Raw genomic sequence first — 22,516 nt, forward strand, 5'->3', positions numbered from 1 at the left:
GCTGCACCTTCATCTTCATCCTTTGATATTGTCATGTTATATCATCCGCAGCTACATGATGTCTAATGGATATAAGCCTGCGCCACTGGACCTCTCTGATGTGAAACTGAATGCAGGTCAGGAGGTTCTAGTTGATAAACTGGCCGAAAACGCACACAACGTGTGGGCCAAAGATAGAATTAAACAAGGATGGACCTATGGCATCCAGCAGGTAAATGTTTTTTTTTTTCACTGAGAAAGGAACTGGCTTTAGAATTGAAAATAGTCAGAAGTCAGAAATAAGGGATTTATTACATCAGCAATTAATGTGAATCCAGATTACTTTAATTGATTCATTTGTACCTAAATAATTGTCAATATTCTACTAACATATTTCCTTTCTTGTGTTCTATTTTCTTTGTTTGGGTCAGGATTTGAAGAACAGGCGTAACCCTCGCCTGGTGCCATATGCTTTATTGGATGAACGCACCAAGAAATCTAACAGAGACAGTCTGAGAGAGGCCATCAGGACCATGGTTGGCTATGGATATGATATCGACCCCCCAGACCAGGAGGGTGAGACCCTGTTGCTGACACTGCTGGCACACAAGCCTATCAACTCCTATTTTAAATTTGGCTACTATAAATCATATAATGTGAAATGTTCAGAGTCACATGCTCTATGTTCTGAGTGCTCTTAACTTTGGCTTATGAAAACTGTTCAGTGCTCTTTGTTATAAATATGGCTTCCAGTTAACACCATATAAATGTTGTTGTTAAGGGGTGTGCTTAGTCCTCTGACATGCAGGAATAAGCTCAGCCCCTACATTAAGTGCAGAGGCATTGTCAAACAATGTTTATTTTTACACCTTAGGAAGTTATGGTTATTGCACAGAATAGTTTTACATATTTTTTCCACTTGAGAACAAGTACAAACAAATGATAATAACTCTCCTCACCTCTGCTTATTTGGTCAGTCATTGCAAAACTTAATGTTGGTCCATCACATTAAAGCCTTATTTTTCCCTGTCTCTCCCTGGCCATAGCCATCCATGTGGTGGATGATCAGAGCATTGAGACCATTCGCTTTTTCCGTGTGGAGCAGACATATGCATTGAAAACAGGGAAATGGTACTTTGAGTTTGAGGCTGTGACTGGGGGTGACATGAGGGTTGGCTGGGCCAGACCGGGCTGCAGACCTGATGTGGAACTGGGAGTGGACGACCAAGCCTTTGTTTTCGATGGATACAGGGTAAACCTTGTGTAATTTTTTTTTTTTTAATCTTGCCACTTGGTAAGATGACTAACAGCAAGTTATGTGAAAGATTTTGAATTCTGATGGACACAATTATAGTTTTGATTTAATGTAAAGTGATAGACAACAATGTACTAATTAGAAACCAAAACATGATAGTAGCATATGCATCAACACTGATGCAACTGATCAATACTGATTCAAACAGTAACAGAAAATGAAATGTAGAACATGAAGTAATGCATTTAATGTTGTAATGCTTGCTGCTACGAATTTACTAAAATGGTGCACTCAAGATATTATCGATTGTTACCATGGTATTTTGACAACTTGTATCTTGCATTTATTGGCTCACTGATGCTTTAGCAGTATAATCATTCAGCCTATTTTGCAAAAACACTGGGATTTATTTCCTTTAATTTCTTAAGGGTCGACGAATGCATGCTGGCAGCCGCTACTTTGGACATCCTTGGAAAAAGGGCGACGTAGTTGGTTGCATGATCAACATGGAGGATAAATCCATGATTTTCACCCTGAACGGAGAGCTCTTGATCACCAACAAGGGCTCTGAGCTGTGCTTCGCTGACTTTGAGACAGAGGACGGTGAGGGCTCTATACTTGTGGGCTTTATTGTTAATTAATTCATTTATTCTGTGAGCGTTTCCTCCACAGGATCTCCAGAGGTATGACAAGGTTTGCTTGGCAGTTAGCATAAGGCAAAAGGAAAAAAAACAGTACAAAATGCAAATGATTACACAATTTAATGAAGTCCATTGTGGCATTGGCCCATTACTCTGTAAATGAACCATCCCTCAGGACAAGACAGAGTCACATAGGAATATAGTTAAGTCATTAAAATTAATTTTTACAGTTGATTTGTGATGGATTCTGCTGTATAGACAGTTTACAAACTCTGCTTACATACATGACAGTTCACTGAAAGTAGTCTGGAAAGACTAATTAAATGTAGCTCTTGAGGGGAAGCAGTGCAGAGAAAGGTTTGATGACTGTCTGATATGTCATACTTCAGAGAAGACCAATATGTTCTCATGTAGAAAGCACAAGTGCATGATATTTGTGGTTCATTTCCTCCAGGTTTCATCCCTGTGTGCAGTCTGGGGATGTCTCAGATTGGCCGCATGAACCTGGGCAAGGATGCCAGTACTTTTAAGTACTACACCATGTGTGGTCTCCAGGAAGGCTTTGAGCCTTTTGCTGTCAACATGAACAGAGAGATCACCATGTGGTTCAGCAAGCGCTTGCCCACTTTTTTCAACATACCCCAGAACCACATGCATGTTGAGGTAAAGTATTTCTAATATTATATCATTTTTGGATCAGGGATTCTTACGTAGTGATTATCAAAACTCAATTCCAGCTGGGGACCTTCATTGCATGCCCTCCCCACATCTCTGTCTCCTTACTGTATTTATCAAGACTGTAAGTCTGTCCAATAAAGATAAAAGGACAAAAAGTCAGAAGAAGACTGGAAATTAAGCTTCCTGGACGCCTCCAAACAGAAATGTTAGTATGGCTAGATGCCAGCCTAATCTATGCATGCAAATGTAGCCATAATGAATAGTGCAGCTGGGGCTGATGGACACATTGGTGTTGTGTGTTGCTTCTCTCCTATGAGTTTTGTTTCGCCCTGTCTCTCTTAATTCCTCAGGTTACAAGGATCGATGGAACAGTGGACAGCCCTCCCTGCCTCAAGGTCACCCACAAGACGTTTGGCACCCAGAACAGCAACAACGACATGGTCTACTGTAGACTGAGCATGCCTGTAGAGTTCTACTCTGCAGACAAGTTACTGGACGAGTCACTGAAACTCAGGTCAGCCATCAACGCTGCATTGTCTCAGCAGCGGGAGTGATGCCAATAAATGTAATTATGAAGGAACAGCAGTAGAATTGTTTTCCTCAACAATGACTGTCCTTGTAGCCGTGTCAGATTGATGAATCTGATCATTTTAGTCACAGTTTTGTTTGCTCTGCCTGGGAACTGCTATACAAAAAAGGGAAGATGGAATTTTATTGTTCTTAAAACCTGCTGCTGTGTTTTGTGTCTGCAGCCATCCTCCAAAAGAAGATGGAACTATTGACTATGGAAGCATCACAACTGTAAATCATTCCAAATCTTAAAGATACTCATGACATCTATGAAATATTGTTATGAATGGCCACTCTGTTCAATAAGAATAACCAGTTGTACTCTGTGCCCCCCCCCCCCCCCTTCTCTTTTTTTATGGCAGTACTACCACTCAGTGAGAGTGTTTGCTGGACAGGACCCTGCCTCGGTGTGGGTGGGCTGGGTCACACCAGACTATCACTACCACAGCAAGAACTTCAGCCTCAGCAAGACACGAACAGTCACCGTCACCCTGGGAGATGAGAGGGGACGAGTCCATGAGAGGCAAGCACCTTGCTTTTTCTTTTCAAACCTTTTTAATGAGTTCAAATGAAATTTCGTTGTAGTACAGATGAGGAGTCAGCTGATTTGCTCAGTTCTCCAAGGAAATCAGGGAATACCAGGGAATTTCAAATATGTGCCATCTTACGGTAGAGAGAAGGTAAATTAATATCGTTTAAGGGCCACAGTGTGAATCTTATTTTGTACAGAGCCCATAAGGACGCTATGAGTTACATTTCCCTGTGATACTTGGGGTTTTCTCACAGTACCTTCTTCACTCCCTTGCATCACTTTTTGCTTTCTCTCTGCAATGCTTTTCTTGTTGTCTTAGTGTGCTTAAGGCAAAGTTCAAAGTAAAACTTATTAAGCTGACTCTTTATATCGGGATAGCACAGAGTGTTGCAAAAAAATGTAATAATGTGAGACATGTATTAATGGCTATGTGGTGGTATTTTCAGGGAATCCAATTTGGGCTGTACAGAAACCCAAAGTTTTTTTGCGATATTATTCTTCTTGTTGTTTATCTTCTTCTTTCTTCTTCTTGTGTGGTATTTCACAGGCTCTGTGCAATTAGCAAATGACTGTAAATGAACAAAACATTACTAATGTCAACTTTTTTAAATCAGAATCATGGTCTTACGTTCACATTGATCATCTGCCCAATACAAATTTTATGTTACTAATTTGAGACAACAAATCACAAGTTAGATCAGTAAATTACTAAAATGATTTATTTTTTGATGATAAAATTGTTGCCTTCAATTTTGATTAAGACTTCATAGATAAAGAAGCAGACCAATCACCCTCTGAACATGGCTCTAAATGACTTTGTGGTGAATTGTGGTGCTTGATGTAAAGATGGAAGAGGGGAAGGGACTTAGGTTACATACCAAATTATACTACCAGATAGTTCCATATTTCTTAGAAGCCATAGTTTGACCTTGGCATGACTGTTTCTTCAGCTGACGAAGCAAAGACAAGACATGACTTATCTTTTTTATGAACCAGTCTCCGTCCTCCGTCGGTATTCAGGGGAGTAAATGGGGAGAGCTTCTGTGAGTAATAGAATGAATATGAATGAGCCAAGAGTCACAAGTCAAAACAGATCGATGAATGTGGGACATTATGAAAAGATATTGTTGTCCTGTGCATCTTCAGATTCACATAGATTTATGCATGCCAAGTTTATTTTCTACTTGTTTTGCTGCAGTGTCCAGAGGAGTAACTGCTACATGGTGTGTGGAGCAGACGCTGTTGGCCCGTCTTCCTCCAGCCGCTCCAACTCTGACCTGGAGATCGGCTGTTTGATTGACCTGGCCACTGGCCTCGTCTCCTTCACTGCCAACGGAAAGGAGCTATCTACAACGTATCAGGTAAATAAGAATAACAGAGCACAGTAGTGGAGCACAGAGGACTCAGGCACAAGGGCAGTCAGGCTCATAAACTTAAGCATGTCATTATTGTATGTTATTTTGTAGGCCTACATACAGTTTTGTTTTCTAATTCATCTGAAAAGCAAAAACAAAAGGATTGGGTTACTTCACCACAACACTCAGCTCATAGTCTATTACATTTAGAGACTGAGGACTGACTAAATTTTGTTGTGATAAATCTCGGAAAAATGGCACTCACTCAGATATATTTGTATTGCATGCACGCACTGAAAAGATCTTCCCCTCTGTCTTCCACTGAGGTAACGCAACAAATTTGCACTGCAGTAAATTAGACCTGCAGAAAGGCACCTAGGAAACAGTTGAATTCTCATCTGTTTTCAATACCAGAGTCATAACAATGACAGACATCTGCTCAGTAGTCTTTGTCTTGCCTCGCTGATTTCAGGTTTTAACGCTTGGTATTGAATACCTGACTAGACATTGAAATGATTCCTTGAGAAGCTTCTATCAACTAAGTCTTGTTCTCTTCTTAATCTCTGTTTTTGTCTCCTTTTCTGTCGTCTGTCACTCCTTGATTTAGTTGTGAATTGGCATTTTTTAAAAGGAAAAGCCCTTTGAGGGGAATGAGAGGCTTTTACCCTGATGAAAAGCTTCTTGTCCTTTTACCACATCGAAGTGCATGTTGTATTTTTCTCTCTTTGTATTTATCTTTTGTTTGAGGTGGTTGTCAATACACCATATAATACTCTTTGAACTGACATTTAAAACCCCAGCTAATCCATCGACTTAGACATGAAACACCGTCTGACATTTGTCAAATTTGCCAATTTGAGTATGACGGCTTCATTAAAGAAAATAACAATATCACAAATTTTAGATTTCAAGGGTTCAGTTCAGGACGGATCAGACTGTTACTCTCCATCAGGCAGTGTTGCAGCATTTTTTTTTTGTTTTCTTTACATCCATTGTTAAATGCTTTGAATCTTCTGAAAACATAGTATGGATTGAGTTAGTATGCGATGTGGATAACTTAGCTTTGTGTGTTTTCAGGTGGAGCCAAATACCAAGCTCTTCCCAGCTGTGTTTGTGCGCCCCACCAGTGCAAACCTCTTCCAGTTTGAATTTGTCAAGATCAAGGTTTGTTTTTTTCCCCCTAATCTCAACATTGAACATGATGCGCTGTATAGTGGTATAGTGTAGAACAATTTTTACACTGATAAAATCACTTTCTTTATCACTCTCTCTTAACTTATTCCCTGGCCATACACTTCACCTCCCTCACTGATAAATAGTTCAGCATAATATAGAGAACAACTAGCAGGTTTTTTTGTTTTGTTTTAATGTCACACATCCTCAGTAGTTACACACTGGTTAGCAGACCCTTATTTTGACTTACTGACCCATATAGGAAGTTTTTGCGATCATTAATTACATAATAAACTCCATCATTATGGGAATAGTAGTGGGTGTAATTAGACAATGATCCAAGTGCATGTTTTTATTTATATATATATATATATATATATATATATATATATATATATATATATATATATATATATATATATATATATATATAAACCTCAGACCTGGAACTGAAAGCACCACATATCAAAATCACTAAGGAGTGATTTAAGGATCTAAGTGTTGAATATTACAACAGGAAACACATGCTCCATCCACAGGTTAATATTGTTTGCCTTTAATTAATATTATATTTTCTTTGTACTCTCTTTGCCTTCTTCCTTCTCTCTTTCCAGGATGCCATGCCGCTCTCATCAGCCATATTTAGGAGTGAGCAAAGGAACCCGGTGCCGCAGTGCCCACCACGACTGGACGTGCAGACCATTGTGGCTGTCCTGTGGAGCCGGATGCCAAACACCTTCCTCAGTGTGGAGACTGCTCGGGTCAGCGAGAGGCATGGCTGGGTGGTCCAGTGTCTGGAGCAACTGCAGATCATGGCTGTTCATATACCGGAGGAGAACAGGTGTGCTACAAGGATAAAGAATGGTTAGATTTGAGCTTATGATATACAAACACATACCTGTAAGGCTGGGAACAGACTAGAAAAGAATACATAAAAAAAAACAAAAAACAAAAAAATACAGCCACTGTGAACAGATGCAGGCAGAGTGTTCTCAGCGTAAGATTCAGACTTTTGACTAGCTCTGTCCTACATTGTTATCCTGTGCTCTGTATAATCACGAGTTATCGGTCAGCAGTGTGGGCTCCATGAGTGCTACCTTGCTGCTGTTATAATTATGATTAACAACTGGTGTAGACATCTCATGCACATTACTAAATGAAAAGCAATTCTTTGAATACATTGGTAATTAATTACTATATGGAACACAATCATTGAGATGATTAGTAGACTCCCTGGTGCTGTGTTGTCAGTATAAATTTCCTCTCCTGTCTCCAGGTGCAAATGTGAAATCTGGCCTGTGTAACACAAAACATAAATCAATGACTGGTTATGTGCTGTGATTAGTTGAATATTGTAATTACCTTAACGCCTCAATATCAATGTTATAAGGATTTTTATATGAGTATTTATTTGTGATGTTAAAGATGAGAAAGGTAAACTTTTGTCTTTTTGATGAGTAGATGTATTTAGAAGCACTCTATACCAAAATCAAGGACATGAGGATGACATTTTCCACCAGTGTTTGTGTAATTTTATAGATCATGATATCAATATATATTATTAAATAGTAAATTGTATGGAGTGAATTAAATACCTGACTCAAAAGACTCAAATTGTTCCAAATCTTACTGGAATCCAGTACTTCTCACTGTGCGCATTTTCGACAGTGACCTAATGCACAGAGAGCTAGTCAAAGGGATAGTTACCGTGATGTCAAAGCTACAGTCTGATGGTGAACACATTCATATCATGCTACAGCTTATACGTCATATTGCTGAGTTGCTCAAGTAAATGCTGTGGTAACAGTATTGAATTTTTAGTTTGCCAGCTAGTATGTACTGCTGAAGTGTAAATGACCTCCTTGCTTCTCCATTATCGTATTCTTTCCCCATCTTTCCTCCAGGTGTTTGGACATCCTTGAGTTATCTGAGCATGAAGACTTGAGGAAGTTCCACTACCACACTCTGAAGCTATACTGTGCCCTCTGTGCCCTGGGAAACACTCGTGTAGCTCACGCCCTCTGCAGCCACTTGGACCAATCACAACTCCTCTACACCATCGACAACCAGTACCTCTCTGGCATGCTCAGAGACGGCTTCTACAATGTCCTCATCAGGTGTGTTGAACTGCCAGTTACTTGTTTTAGGAAAATTGTCCTATTTCTCTAAATTTCAGTTATGGAAGAGTAGAAATTGTAGTGGTAAAAATAATAAATGCAGCAATCAGTGATATGAAATAAAAGCTTACAGTGCTGCAAGTTTTGATATTTCTCCACTTTAATGCACGGAAAAGAGAAAAAGGTTGGCAGTATTTTTACTCATCAGATAATCTAATGATGATCTATGATAGAATTATTACAACGTCAACTCCATCACCATTAACTGTTAAAGTGATAGAGGGGCACACAGGACCACAAAGCAAATATATATATATCCCATATAAATCTTAATAACACTTCTGTGATGTGTCTGTAGTGAATGCCAATAAATTCTCAACTTAACTACAGATAAACATAACTGGGCTAAATCATACATTATGAATGTTACTTTGAATACATAGTGCTTACCTCCATTACCACTGAATAGGCAGTTTTAAGTGGAGACTGTTAACATCTTTGTGGGTGAAGAGTTTTGTTTCCACAAAGGCCACAAAGAATTTGAGAACTCAGCATCTCAGCAGCTAGTTGGGTAATTGCTGAGTCATGGGTATTGATCAACAGCCCTGTCAGTATATTATGGTAATTTTGTGATGTGGGGCTGTGGAAATCTTACTAATTGCACATTTATACCACTTAGGTAAAGTATTTTTTAAACCTATTTTTTTTCCTGATATGTATGATGGCCAAGGGCGAAAAGAAACATGTAATGATTGAACTGATTCTTCTTCTCATTGCCAGCATCCATCTTGAAACGGCGAAGGAGGCTCGCCTAATGATGAACAATGAGTTCATCATCCCTGTGACGGATGAGACGCGCTCCATCAAGCTATTCCCAGACGAGTCCAAGCGGCACTCGCTGCCTGGCGTGGGCCTGAGCACCTCCCTCAAACCTCGAGTCAACTTCTCCCCCGTCTGCATCATCAACACTAAACGCCACCAGTACCTCTATAGCCCCCAGATCCCTCTGGGCATCCTGAAAGAGAAAGCCATCAGCATGCTCACCGAGGCTGTGCAGGGCGGAGGCACACACATCCGAGACCCAGTAGGTGGGAGCGTCGAGTATCAGTTTGTCCCCATTCTGAAGCTGATAGGAACACTGTTAATCATGGGAGTCCTAACCAGTGAGGAAGTGAGGCTGATTCTCCTCCTGATCGACCCCAATGTGTTCGGGGAGCCCAAGGAGGGTGAGGAAGGGAAGGCGGATGAGGTGGCTGAGGCAGGGGAGAAGGAGGAGGTGAGCAAGAACGAAGAGAAGGCCGTGGAGGCGGGAGAAGAGGAGACTAAGGAGAGTAAACCCCCAGCTAAAGGTCTGCTGGAGAAGTCACTGCCCGAGTCTGTCAAACGCCAGGTGATGAAAATGATCATGAAAACATTCACACATTTCAGCGACTTTAAACGTGACACTGAAAAGAGCTGCATAAAAAATAAGGTCCATTACATATCTGCCAGGGTTTTAATTAAATTTGAACTTATTTGCCTGCATTTGATTCGGTACAGTAGTTCCTCATTTGTCAGTAGTTTGGAGCTTTTATGATTTATCTCTTACTGAGAAGTGACCAAATAACTGCAAAGGAAGGCAGTGACTGAATACTAATGTTCCTGTTAATGCCAAAAAGTTCACAATGCTGTAAACATTCAAAGTTGATAAAAACAACTTTAATGCTTGCAAGATGGATGTAGATCTCTTGGAAATTGCAATAATATGTGTTGTTTCTCTGTTTGAAGTCAAAGAAACTTCAAATCAGTTTATATGAAAAGAACCAGTCAACTGAAAACCACATCAAATAAAACAGACACATGGAGAGAAAGACAAACTTTTAATTATAAATTTATTCTGCATTCCTGCTGAATTCATCTGTTTGAATGGATTTCATGAATCGGTATCTGTTCTCCTCAGATGTGTGAGCTGCTGCACTACTTCTGTGACTGCGAGCTGAAGCACCGCATCGAGTCCATCGTCTCATTCTCCGACAGCTTTGTGTCCAAGCTGCAGTTCAACCAGAAGTTCCGTTACAATGAGCTGATGCAGGCGCTCAACATGTCCGCTGCCGTCACTGCCAAAAAGACCAAAGAGTTTCGTTCTCCCCCACAGGAGCAGGTACAGTTATCTCAGTGGACCAAAAAGCATATGAGAAATTGTTTAGATCCTGTTTGAGATGTAGTTTATGTTCAAGGTTGTTTAAGATATTATTTTAAGGCAAAACCCCAGAAAAGAACCATTTGAGCCTTGCGGTGAAAAAAAATCACTGACCTTGGCTGGCACAGTCAGCAGCAGAGACTGGAACACAGGGTTTTCTGGGTTTTGTAGTTTTGCCTTTTAGTTTTCGGTTGTTCCTTAACTTGATTTTCAGCTGGTATACCAAACACTAAATTTGGCCATATGTAAGGCTAAATTAAACTTGGAGCGAGTTAGCTGTGCAGTGAGAATCAAACAGCTGGCAATTAAGAGTAGGGAATTGTTATTAGACCCAAAAGGGAAATTAACACTATGCTGAGTCCATCTTTTCTTTTTTTTATTTCAAGTAATTTTACAGCTCTGGATACATTGTGAACTGTCAGAAAACCGAATATTAAAACACAAACAAGTACAGAAACGCAAAGTCACACCAACTTAATGTCCAAAAATACCAGTTTGACCAGAGTATACAGTAGATGCTGCCTGGGAACCTAAATCAAACCAGCAGACAGAGCAGTCTGTGCTATCTGAACCTTTCAGACCAAAATATCCCCCTGAGGTTTCGCTCGCTCTCACAGCAGATGTTGAAGCAATTGGCACCTTAACTATAAAGAGGTCAGACTCAGGTTTCTTTGTGCCGTGCCATCTGGGCAACAGTGAATACAGGGACAGACTGGACTGTGTAACCCTCATTGTTTATTTGGAACCCCGTAATGTAGTTACTCTGGTAACAACTAATGAACTAATGTTGTTACTCTGGTAACAACTAATGTACCCTTCAGACGGTCCTTAAGTGGGAATTGTTATAATTAGCATTTTTGGGGCCAATAAAAAAAACCCCACCAGTTTCACTGATGTTTAAAGAAATCACAGTATTATGTGTAGCCCAGCGGATACTGGACTGTTGACACTGGTGTCACTGGTGTAATGATATTGATATTTCAAAAATCCAATAACAATGTAAAACATTATGTGTTTAAAACATACACACATAATATACACAACAATCTTGTGAGCCCTTACATTTTGATTGACCTGACTCAGCGACCTAGTATGCAGGATATGTAAAATTCAACTTGTCAGTGTAATAATAATAATGATAATAATAAGAATAAACTCAAACCTAATTTGGCATTTTTCTACCACGGTTTCTTGTTAACTAACGGATAGGATATATTGTCAATAAAATAATATCAGCAGCTATATTGGCCAGGGCGAGTTATTTGTCAAGCTCTGCTGTAAATACTAGACATGTAAGCAATAGTTGGACCAACTCTCATTCATCTGCTAATTTTTCAGTTTGATGATTAAAACACTTTTCAGAATCAAATACCTCCTACTGTAAAATTGGTTTCTTGCTTTCTACGGTAAAATAAAATAAGCATAGATGGAAGCAGCAGAAATATTTGTTGATTCTTTGATAAAGTTTTGCATCTTGCTGCTCAGTGGCTCAGTATAACACAAACTAAAGCACATAAACAGACCTCAGTTGTACCGTTCCTTACACCACAGGCTTTCAGTGTTTTTCAGCTCAGTGTGTAATAACTATACAGTGCCAGAGACTCGGATCGTTGTACCTAATGAGAAGGCTCCATTTAACAACCATTTATCTTTTTTGTGTGTCTCAGAGCCACAGTAGAGAGAGGTACAACATTATTCTTCTTGCCCAGTAGCCAGGAAGTCCCACTTGTGTCTTTTCAGTTTGTGTGCAGATCACGTGTTTATGTGACGAGTAGAGCTCTTGCACACAGCACAGCGGCAAACTGAGATCTGCATGATTGCAAATCTTTCATGTGCCTAGTGTTATATTGCATTTCCCTCCAGGGCTGCAGGTAAGCACAGACCTACAGCTACGCTCCCTGAAAAATAAGTAGTAGTGGTCAGCAGCAGGTGTACACTGTAGGCAACATTCCTCAAGATTGCTGTATGTTCCTCCCATGGTTTATTAAAAAGCAGTGACGGAAATAGACATCAGAGTTGCCTAAACTGGACACTGCATTTGCTTAGCCTGAGGATGCATCTCATTTATATTTAGTCTTTTATAGCTTAGCTTGTTAGCTTCTGACACACAGCAGATTTGCTGCTATTTCGAATTGTTCATCATTAAAATGTCTATTTTTAAGTCATGTGATCATTAATTGCTTTGAAGGTTTTAATTTTGTGCTTGTCACTAGACTTGATGAGAAAAACTTGAGACCAGACTGTTGCTGTCTGCATTGATCAGACAGACACTATCTGAAAAGCCCATGGGAGCGCTCACTGCAGGAGACTACATGAGTAATTCTGCTGTTGAGTGTGACTCCGAATAATAATGTTGCTGTCCTTTCTGTCTATCCACTGCGCTCTGCTATGCCATCTTTCTTTTATTCATTCTTTCTCTCTCTTCTCCCTTGTGCCTCTAAAACAAATTTTTGTACTCCCCTCCCTGCTCTCAGCTCTTCTAATCTTATTGTTTTGTTTGTCTGTTTCCTGCAGATCAACATACTGTTGAATTTCAGTGCAGGGGAGGACTGCCCCTGTCCCGAGGAGATCCAGGATGAACTCAACTCCTTCCATGAAGAATTGCGGCTGCACTGTGGTACAGATATTTTTGATTTCAGTTCATAAATGATCATGCTTTCTACTTCAGGCTCAGTCAAAGTATTTTCTCACACAAACTCATCCAGCTCCATCATGTTTTCCTTTTGACTAAGAAAAACTCAAAGCAGTAATTTTTGGGATGTGCACACATAGTTTGCCTTTAGTGAAATGGATTCTACCAGTAGCAGTGACCAGGGCCTGGTATCAGTAATAATAAAATGCAACAGACTAGTGTCTAAACTTATTAAACGTAGCCGCTTTTAATATAGTTGTGTTTGAAGGCCAATACCTCCCACTCTTTGCACATTTAAGCACTTGATACAAAATCTTGAAATATCGGCTGACAGAAAAGAGTTTCCCCTTCCAGGAATTCCAGTGGAGGAGGAAGAGGAAGAGCAGGACACTTCCATAAAAGGCCGTCTCCTTTCTCTGCTCTATAAGATCAAGGGTCCACCTCAGAAGACAGAGGAGGAGCCCACAGAGACTGAACAGGCTGCTCCCAGTAAGTAACTTTAAAAAGCAAAGAGGAAAATGGTCTAGTAACCTCAAAGCATACTTATGAGCTAAAGGAATTTATGACGTAGAGATAGATGAGTATGTGCAATATGTAACTAAGAAAACGATAGCGGGTCAGAAAGAATCACACAAGTTCACAGTCAAACCACATGAGAGCACTTAACATTTCACAATATTTCATTCCTGTTTAATGTGTTAAAAAGGAAGGACAAAAAAATCTATTTTGTAAAAAAATCCTGATTTCATAGAATAAAGCTTGTAGCAAGGGGAGAACTCTTAACTTTTATCAGTTCAACTCTTATGTTGGTTCTGTCTCATTTTAGGCATGATTTCAGTGCAGCATACCAAGGTTTGATGGAAAGACAATAAGCTATAATCTATATAACTTTATAAAATCTTGAGATATCACATTTGTCATTACACATCATGTTGTTAGTGCAAAACCTAAAAATATATTTCTTCATCATAAATGATATAGGAATTTGGCACTGCCGGGCTACAAGTTGAACAAGTTCTTTGCTTCAGTCTGGGGTCAGCAGTTTCAATATTCTTCTCTGCTGCCCTTTGCTGAAAGCTTGGTTATGTTCTGTACCAAATAATAGAAGACTAATGGACAGTCTCTGCAAGGACTGCTATAAATTTTAATGCCTTACTCCAGCCTCCCACACCTAGGCTGCATTATTGAAAAGCTTTATAAGTGGACAGATGATGTGATTGAAGATGATTCTGATAGACATGCATTTCCTTTTCTACATCATATTAAGATCATATTGAAATGGGAATAATAAATGTCATGTGAGGAAATAAGCTGCTATTCTTTCAGTACATTATGCTGCCATTGTTAACATGTAAATCATATATTGATGTCTAATCTGTTCATCCAAATACTGACTGAAAATACCCCAGAGTTGGAATGAAATTCACTATTTGCAGTTCATCATTTAACAATATAAGCTAGAGAAGGCACTAATTCCACACTTCAACTGCTTGTTAATGTTTGCCAATGAAATGTGACTTAAAATAAACAAGGTTTGTTCCCAGCGCTACAAAAACAACCAGTCTAATCTCAATAGATGTGTGTGTGCTGTAAAAGAACCCTGTGGCAGGATGATTCAATGAAGAATAGTGCCTTACTTTTCAGAGTTATTAGTGGAGTTACATAAACACTAATACAACTGTTAGCCCTCAAAATTAGTCTGCTGTTCATTATCGGTGGAGCATTTTCATATTTTGTCTGATACTGTGTGTCTTTTTGAGTTTTTTGTCTGTTAAGTCTTTCAGTGACTGAGTAGCTCACATTCACTATGTAAATAGTAGATGTTATAACAACTAATTTTAAATGATTTTGGGACGCATGATTGAATTTTGTTTGTAATGGAGATTGTTTTTCTCTTGTTCTCCACCATGTTGTGCTCAGGAATTATCCTGTTTATATTTACTTTTACGTAATTCAGATACCCTGACTACATCTTTGGCTAACATGAACTTAAGCCTTGCTGGACAAGGCAGACATGCAGCTGCATTGTGGTGCTAGTTAGAATAGATTTTATATATTGAACAGAAGCAAATGGGTGTCAGTGTTTGGCCTGTGCTGAAATCTGAATGTGGAGCAGCTATGAAACTTATCTTTTTAGGAATTACACCATACTGACTGTGTGGTCATTTGTAGATTAGCCTGCAGGGTTTTTTGTGTGTGTTTGTGATGACTCCCATGTGAGCTACCGTTTAAGACAATACAGAACAGATGTGAAACTGTGAGACATTCACCTTCGAGGCAGCTGGCTCCCTCTCTCTCCCCTCTTTGTATCTGTCTTGTCTCTCATTAGGACTCTGCTCAAATCTGACCCCTTGTTTGCTACAGATGTTGGACTGTTTGACTTAAACACTCAGAGTTCAGAATAACAATGTTATCATTTGGAGAAGTGCAGCATTTAGCCACAGCCTACATTTATCACTCCATGTCACTGAGTTCCTCTGTAGTTGGGCCTTGTTTTATTGTTGTCTGTCATCTATGTGATTAAAGTTTGATTAGACCTTAAAATGAAGGTTCAGAGGATCATCCAGATTTTACAGCTGTAAAAAACTTCTCCCCTGGGTTGCAGTTTAATTTTCATCTACCTTTTATATAGCTGTCTCGTATGGCTGTAAATGTTTGAGCTAGACCCATGTTATTCCTGAAAATGAAAAACATTTCTGAGGGGCCTGGGGAACAGAGCTCACAGCTGTTTCTTCAACGATCCTCATAAACAACAACAATTTTCTTCCAAGGTAAAAAGTTTGAAGGACAAGAAAAAGTTGCTTCTGCCATAATCTTTATTGAGTGAGTAGTCGTGGTGATTTTATTTGCTGAATTTTGCTTAGAAATTTCACTCATTATCTTGTAGTTTCAATATTTTAGAGTTGAAGTTGGATGTTGTTTGTGTTGGCAAGTCTTTATTAGACAATGCAAGGAAGGAGCATTATTGATTTCATTTCGTTTTGCATTGCTAGGAAGAGGGGGAAAACACATTTAGTTAAAACATGTAGAGAGTGAATGTATACATAGAGATTTAGAGCCTCATTGTACACACATGTAAACAACAATGTTTACAAATTGATGTTTGATATATGGACACTGTAAAAAAACATGTGATCTATCAGACAAGTCGCAATACTTCAAAGTACACTGTTAGCTGATCTAAAAACGTTCTCTGATGCACTGTATAAATGACAGCATCATCAGTGTACAATGAGCCATAATGTTTACAGTAAGGTCATCTCTTCAAATTAGAAAAGCAGAAGCACAACCCACCCTTTTCTCCTTTCATGAATAAAGTAATACTTTACTTCTGAGGCCTATTTCTGAAACAAGTACTTCTTGCTTAGTTGTGAATCTTTCTTGGTGATTTATACAAAAATCTTGGCTCACACAAAATGTTTTACTTATTCTGCCACTTTGGCTCTGTTGTCATATCTCTTGAGTACCTTATTGGCTGCTCTTTTAAAGTAGATAATTCATAAATTTTAGCTTGCTCTGCCTTTTCACACATCACTTGTCATTTCAGATTGTACTGGTTGCTGAATGCCTGAAATAAAAAAAATATAAAAATCATGGCCATGGCTCCTTTGAGGCTTCTGATCAAATCATTCAACTTTTATTATGAGCAACAAAAATCTGTAGGATGTTTTCAACTCAGTGCTGAAAGTGAAGACAAATATTATGACCTACCTTTTTCATCCAATGCAAACAGTTATTTTTCACCTTTAAAGAGGTAATGTAATGCACAAAGAGGGATGTATGCAAGAGTTTCCCCAAGTCCCCATTTGCCAGTTGTTAAGTATGGGGGTGAAAATGTGGCAGCTAATGGCACAGAAAACATTGCTGATTTTTAGTGGAATCAGTTCTTCCCTCTATCCGTGGAAATTCTGGACTGAAAAAGAGGTTGGTTTCTCCAATAGGACAGTGATCTAAAGCAAAACTCAGAATCCACTATGAACTACCTCCAGAAACACAAGCTGAAGCTTTTGAACAGCCCTCACAGTCCCTCGACTAGAACATTATTGAAAATCTGTGGGTAGATCTTAAACATGCTGCATGTGCAAGATAGCCTAAAATATCACAGAATCTGCAGGTGATCTGCAGGAAGAGTTGGTGAAAATCCTTAAATTGAAGGACTCAAAACAAAATCAAATTAAATGTATACTGCTAATAAAATATCTGTTTTGTTCCATGAATATTTTTTCCTTCAAATGCACTAAAATACAGTGAACCATTGTTTGAAGGTGTAAAAGGACAATCCTGATGAAGCACATGATGGGACCTGCAGCAGATCTTACAGTATTAGCTTCCCTCACTGCTTTGTTTTCATAAACAAAATAATGTCTTTTCTGCTGGCAAGACTGGTTCAAGGCTGGTTTGATGTTGAAGAGAAATCCACACTGCAATTCCATCCTCCATAACCTCCAATTTTAGCCTTTCTAGCCTTCTGATAGGGTGTGTTTATGTGTGTGAATGTGTGAGTCTGTTTGTGCCTCATATATAGACTACAGAGCCCTGACTTATCCACAGTAAACACAAACACAATAGGACTGCAAGTCTAAAAACATTACTTCACTGTGCTTGAACCATTGAACACTCTTTGTAAATCTGGCACATTTTATTTTGCACAGCACGTATAAGGCTTTGAGTGCAGTGGCACAGACCAGCTGACTAGAGGTGCAGTCTGCTGCTTACAAAGCTCCAGTGATGCTGTTTATATAATGCTTCTTCATCTGCACACATTTTCTGATCTATTTTTTATTAAAGCTGCAAAAACTTTCCATGCCAATATTCCCAAATTGATTGGAAGTTAAGAGTTAGAAAACTTTAAATACATTAAAAACATGACTGTAGTAAAATTGCAACATAATGCTTGTGAAAGCAACAATGATTAGGCATCTATAGAGAATTAACACCCAAAACTGTGCCACACAGGAAAACGCTGTTTGATTGGTGGTGGTCAAGTATGGTGCTAACATTAGCCTCTTACCGCAAAGCAATACTGTTTCTACCTCTGTCAAATTATTTACTTTGTGGATGTTGAATTCTCACTTTTCCAGCCAACCTGAAGGAGCTAATCTCCCAGACCATAACCAGCTGGGCCCAGGAGTCTCATATCCAGGACCCAGAGCTGGTCAGGGTGATGTTCAGCCTGCTGAGGAGGCAGTATGATGGCATCGGCGAACTGCTCCGGGCCATGAAGAAATCTTACACCATCAGTGCTGCGTCGGTACAGGATGCTATTAACCTGTTGGCATCTCTGGGTCAAATCAGGTCTCTGCTGTCAGTGCGGATGGGCAAAGAGGAGGAGAAACTCATGATTGATGGACTCGGGTAAGAGCATATCTTGCAATAAATGCAGGGACATCTTTCCAAGGTTTTATGGCAATGTTGATGCTAATGTGAAAATATGGCTGCTCAAAGTTTTTAATCATACATTTGTCCCTCATTTTACATAGAGATATATTTCTACATCCAGCACTATTTCCATTGTGCAGTAAATTAAAATGTTGGAATGTACAATACACCACAACCTTCATAAACCACTTTCTTGTGTTCCCAGTGACATCATGAACAACAAGGTTTTCTACCAACATCCCAACTTAATGAGAGTGCTGGGCATGCATGAGACTGTCATGGAGGTCATGGTCAATGTGCTGGGAGGTGACAAGTCACAGGTGAGTGTTGACAGCATTTCAACAACATTTCCAAGCTTTGTCAGTACAACCCGGTACTGAAAAGCTTTCACTGTCATGACAGTCGTTTGTAGTCTGCAAACAGTTTCAGCTAAAGGTCCTCTTTACTGCTCCTTCTGGAGCGTTTCACGGCATCACACAATCATCATCAGCAGCAGGTTGAGTCCACACAGTTGCCATGGAGCTGTTCAGACTCCTCTGGGACTTATCAGCCACATGTTAAGCACACAATAATTATTATTACCAAATAGTAATGTAAACTTAATATTACAAAGTAGTACTAAACCTTGTAAGTACATATGTACGTGCATGAGCATAGACTGTTATTTACATAATTCGAGGAAGAGTAGATGTTGCACTGGTATCAGCAAATGACAATAACCTTTTTCCAGTGTCTGGAAACCTAACTATAGTATAATTTGACAAAATTTAAATAGGACTTCCACTAATTATTTTCACTATCGATTCATTTACAGATTATTTTCTTGATTATCTTTTTGTCAATAAAATGGCAAGGTGACTTTAATTTTTTTTTGGTCCAACCAGCAGTCCAAATTACAAAAAGATTCAATTTACAATGATATAAAACAAATAAAAGCAGGAAATCTTCATATTTGAGAAGCTGCAACCAGCAAATGTTATGCAACAAAACAAAATGGAAAATTCATCTGCAACTATCTTAATTATCAACTAAGTGATTAATCAAGCAGTTTTGGCTCTGATCTTGATAATATTAACCAGTATAGGGAACTTTCTTTGGAGTTTTTGATTAAAATGTCCTGACACAGGCTGAACTTTTTTACACTGCAAAATTTATCCTAAGAGGTTGAGATAGGCCAAGAACAACAACCTAATACCAAGAAAAACCTCAAGGGTGAAGGAGAGGGCAGAGGAGTAAACTGGGCATAGGTGGGCATGAAAGGGGTGAGATGGAGGCCTCTGAAGTCTGTCCTTTTTTGGCAGTGCTGACAGAAGCTGGAAGAGATGGCTGTGATTTAATGCCACGGCCAGTGCCAAGCATGAATTGAACCTTAGACAGACAGACCTCAGGGAGACATTCAGGCCTTCACATCTGACTCTGGCAGTCTGATCACGATGTCTCAGGCATAAATTCCAGACCAGTTTACTGCCACATGATATGTGCAGTTCACTCACTGTGGCCATATAAAGTGGCAGTACCAGATTTGCTCCCCTATTGATTCTCTAATGTTGTCTTAGTCATGGCATGGTACTGTATAATATCAAACCATGATTGATTTGGGTTATGGATTTGCTAGTTACAGCTCCCATCACACAATAAAGAATAATGCTAATAATGTGGGAATAATGTTAAAACATGATATAACATTTTGAGATTTGCTATTTTTCTATCCAGAGCTTAATAAAATCATGATCTCTTGTCATGCACAGCACAACCACACAGGCAGCATTAACACAGATAAACTTCTCGCCATTCAAAAGGTGAAATTGCTTTGGTTTTCAAAACCATGACAAATCTGCTTTTAAAAGTGGAAGTATTTGGCATGATTGAAAGTTGAACAGTTATGAGTGTGATTTTCTGTGCTTTGCATATTTGTATGATCTCATTTGCTGGAGGTAATATTCCCCTCCCTATATCCATTCCTCAGGCAGTTTAGTTTCATCTCTGTCATGGACAAAAATTACTTTACTCTTAGATTTATGCTTAGACTGAACCTTAAAATGAACTGTGGATGACACAGAGGTAATGGCATTAGATGCAAAAGGTGAAATGGTTCTCCAGCTGTTGTGTTCTGAGCTGAAAATACATTTTGTTTATTGACTCCACTGTGAGCTTTTTGATAGACCTAGACCTTAAACAGAGCCAAACATAGACTATACGACTGTGCATCTTCCAGACATCAGAATTGATTAAAATCTGCCTGAGCTCCTGCAACCGCTTCTTCAGGGACACACTTGATAACATCTTCAAAAATATACTCTTGTCTCCCCAGCAGCTTTAGAATGGCCCATATAATTTGTATTGTGATTGTTGTAGGAGTTTCGGATTCCCATAAAAAAACTGATGATCTGCTTTTACTCGAGCACACCTTTATTTTTGTGTTTTCATTTCTTCATCCACAGGAGATTGCCTTCCCCAAGATGGTGGCCAGCTGTTGTCGTTTCTTGTGCTACTTCTGTCGTATTAGCCGCCAGAACCAGAAAGCCATGTTTGACCACCTGAGCTACCTGCTGGAGAATAGCAGCGTTGGACTGGGTAATATTTTAGACTGTTTACACTCCTGGTATCTGTTGACAGTCATCTTACAGCTGTTTTCTTTTTGCTGTTATGTGTATATAATTGTGAGAGAGGAGGCTTTAAATGTATGAAAGAAAGTAAATATGAAGAATGAGCAGAAGAATTTGAAGAAAACAGATTTCCAAAAGGGGAAGGTGAGATGCTGAAAGAAAGTTGGAGTATAAGTTTAATACAAGAGGGAAATATTGAGAAAAAGTATTTATAGGTATTCTTTGACATTTTGAAATTCCTCCCCAAGTATTTGCCACACTGTAAGAAACCAAAAATTGCCCTTTTACTGCTCCCAAAATGATATAAAATGAAACCAGTAGGTGCCGCTCAGCTAATTGAAGTGCAGACACAAACTCATCACCCATATTATGACAAGTAGCTGGTGAAGAAAAATAACAGGCTGTAATTCAAAATGTCAGGGTATCAGTCTGAGAATGAAAGGGGCAAAGGAGGAGGCAGCTGATGGAAGGAGAAAGAGAGGAGAGAGAATGGCAGTCAGCAGGGGGCGAGGGAGGAAAATTGGAGGACGGTGGTTATTTAGTCATGCAGGGAAAGACTGAGTCACAGGGCTCCAAGTGCTGCTGCTGTAAACTAAAACACCTGCCTGTGAAAGAGGAGAGGTTCACATGGTCTGAGGAGGACAGATGAATTCAACACACCACTCACATGAAGCATTTTGATATTTGTCTGCTCATAAATCACATGCATCATTGTGAATGTGTTGGGAGATCTACCTTGTGCTTTTTGTGGGAAAGTGTTTATTTCAGTACTAATTGTCTCAAATGATGAACCTTGCCTGCATGAAGGACGTAGTTATAATTATAAAGCAATTAATGATCATTTTTTAACAAAATTGCCCCAAAACATTACTTTGAAAGTAGGTGCCAAATGGGAAAGTAACTATTTATATAGGGAGGGAATGTTTGTCCACACTGAGCCACAGGGGATTGATTAACTTGGGCTTTTTTAGAAAGAGCTTTCAAAAAAAGTGCACTGAACACAATAACAGGAGAACTGGACACAGTTCATTGATGCAATACTCGCACAAATATCAGGATGTCATTTGCAATAAGAAATCAGGCTTTGTTCAGAGGTCAGCTACAGATCTGAAGTGGTCTCATCAACACATAAACACTACCTGCTATTCTGAGTTGACCAACAGAGAGAGATTAGAGAATATCTGGATAGCATATGTAGATACACTGCCCCCTGTTGTTTAGAATGAAATGCCGTTTGGCTTTTCTCCTGACACTTTGTCTGTGTCTTTAGCCTCTGAAGCTATGCGAGGCTCCACTCCGCTGGATGTCGCAGCATCTTCAGTGATGGACAACAACGGCCTGGCTCTGGCCCTGGAGGAGCCTGATCTGGAGAAGGTTTGCTACCTCTGTACTAAATCACAGCAGAGCAGTAAAAACATGA

General features: G+C 39.4%; 1 protein-coding gene across 9 annotated transcripts in view; it reads left to right on the forward strand.

The window, feature by feature from the left end:
- ryr3 (ryanodine receptor 3) overlaps positions 1 to 22,516 on the forward strand; it is a 110,990-nt gene that overhangs the window by 48,931 nt on the left and 39,543 nt on the right. For all 9 annotated transcript variants that reach the window (XM_071467778.1, XM_071467772.1, XM_071467774.1 and 6 more), the window contains 20 exons: positions 52 to 211; positions 411 to 555; positions 1,026 to 1,231; positions 1,663 to 1,837; positions 2,330 to 2,538; positions 2,904 to 3,067; positions 3,306 to 3,354; positions 3,486 to 3,646; positions 4,854 to 5,016; positions 6,088 to 6,174; positions 6,798 to 7,024; positions 8,088 to 8,300; positions 9,081 to 9,690; positions 10,240 to 10,440; positions 12,994 to 13,096; positions 13,466 to 13,600; positions 18,193 to 18,466; positions 18,696 to 18,810; positions 20,932 to 21,064; positions 22,367 to 22,470. In XM_071467778.1, the coding sequence (XP_071323879.1) occupies positions 52 to 211; positions 411 to 555; positions 1,026 to 1,231; positions 1,663 to 1,837; positions 2,330 to 2,538; positions 2,904 to 3,067; positions 3,306 to 3,354; positions 3,486 to 3,646; positions 4,854 to 5,016; positions 6,088 to 6,174; positions 6,798 to 7,024; positions 8,088 to 8,300; positions 9,081 to 9,690; positions 10,240 to 10,440; positions 12,994 to 13,096; positions 13,466 to 13,600; positions 18,193 to 18,466; positions 18,696 to 18,810; positions 20,932 to 21,064; positions 22,367 to 22,470 (3,634 nt within the window). The remainder of the gene's footprint in view (positions 1 to 51; positions 212 to 410; positions 556 to 1,025; positions 1,232 to 1,662; positions 1,838 to 2,329; positions 2,539 to 2,903; positions 3,068 to 3,305; positions 3,355 to 3,485; positions 3,647 to 4,853; positions 5,017 to 6,087; positions 6,175 to 6,797; positions 7,025 to 8,087; positions 8,301 to 9,080; positions 9,691 to 10,239; positions 10,441 to 12,993; positions 13,097 to 13,465; positions 13,601 to 18,192; positions 18,467 to 18,695; positions 18,811 to 20,931; positions 21,065 to 22,366; positions 22,471 to 22,516) is intronic.

The sequence above is a fragment of the Trachinotus anak genome, unplaced genomic scaffold (assembly GCF_046630095.1).
Source record: "Trachinotus anak isolate AG129_WGS33_773 ecotype Australia unplaced genomic scaffold, CSIRO_AGI_Tana_v1 ptg000031l, whole genome shotgun sequence".
NCBI classification, from domain to species: Eukaryota; Metazoa; Chordata; class Actinopteri; order Carangiformes; family Carangidae; genus Trachinotus; species Trachinotus anak.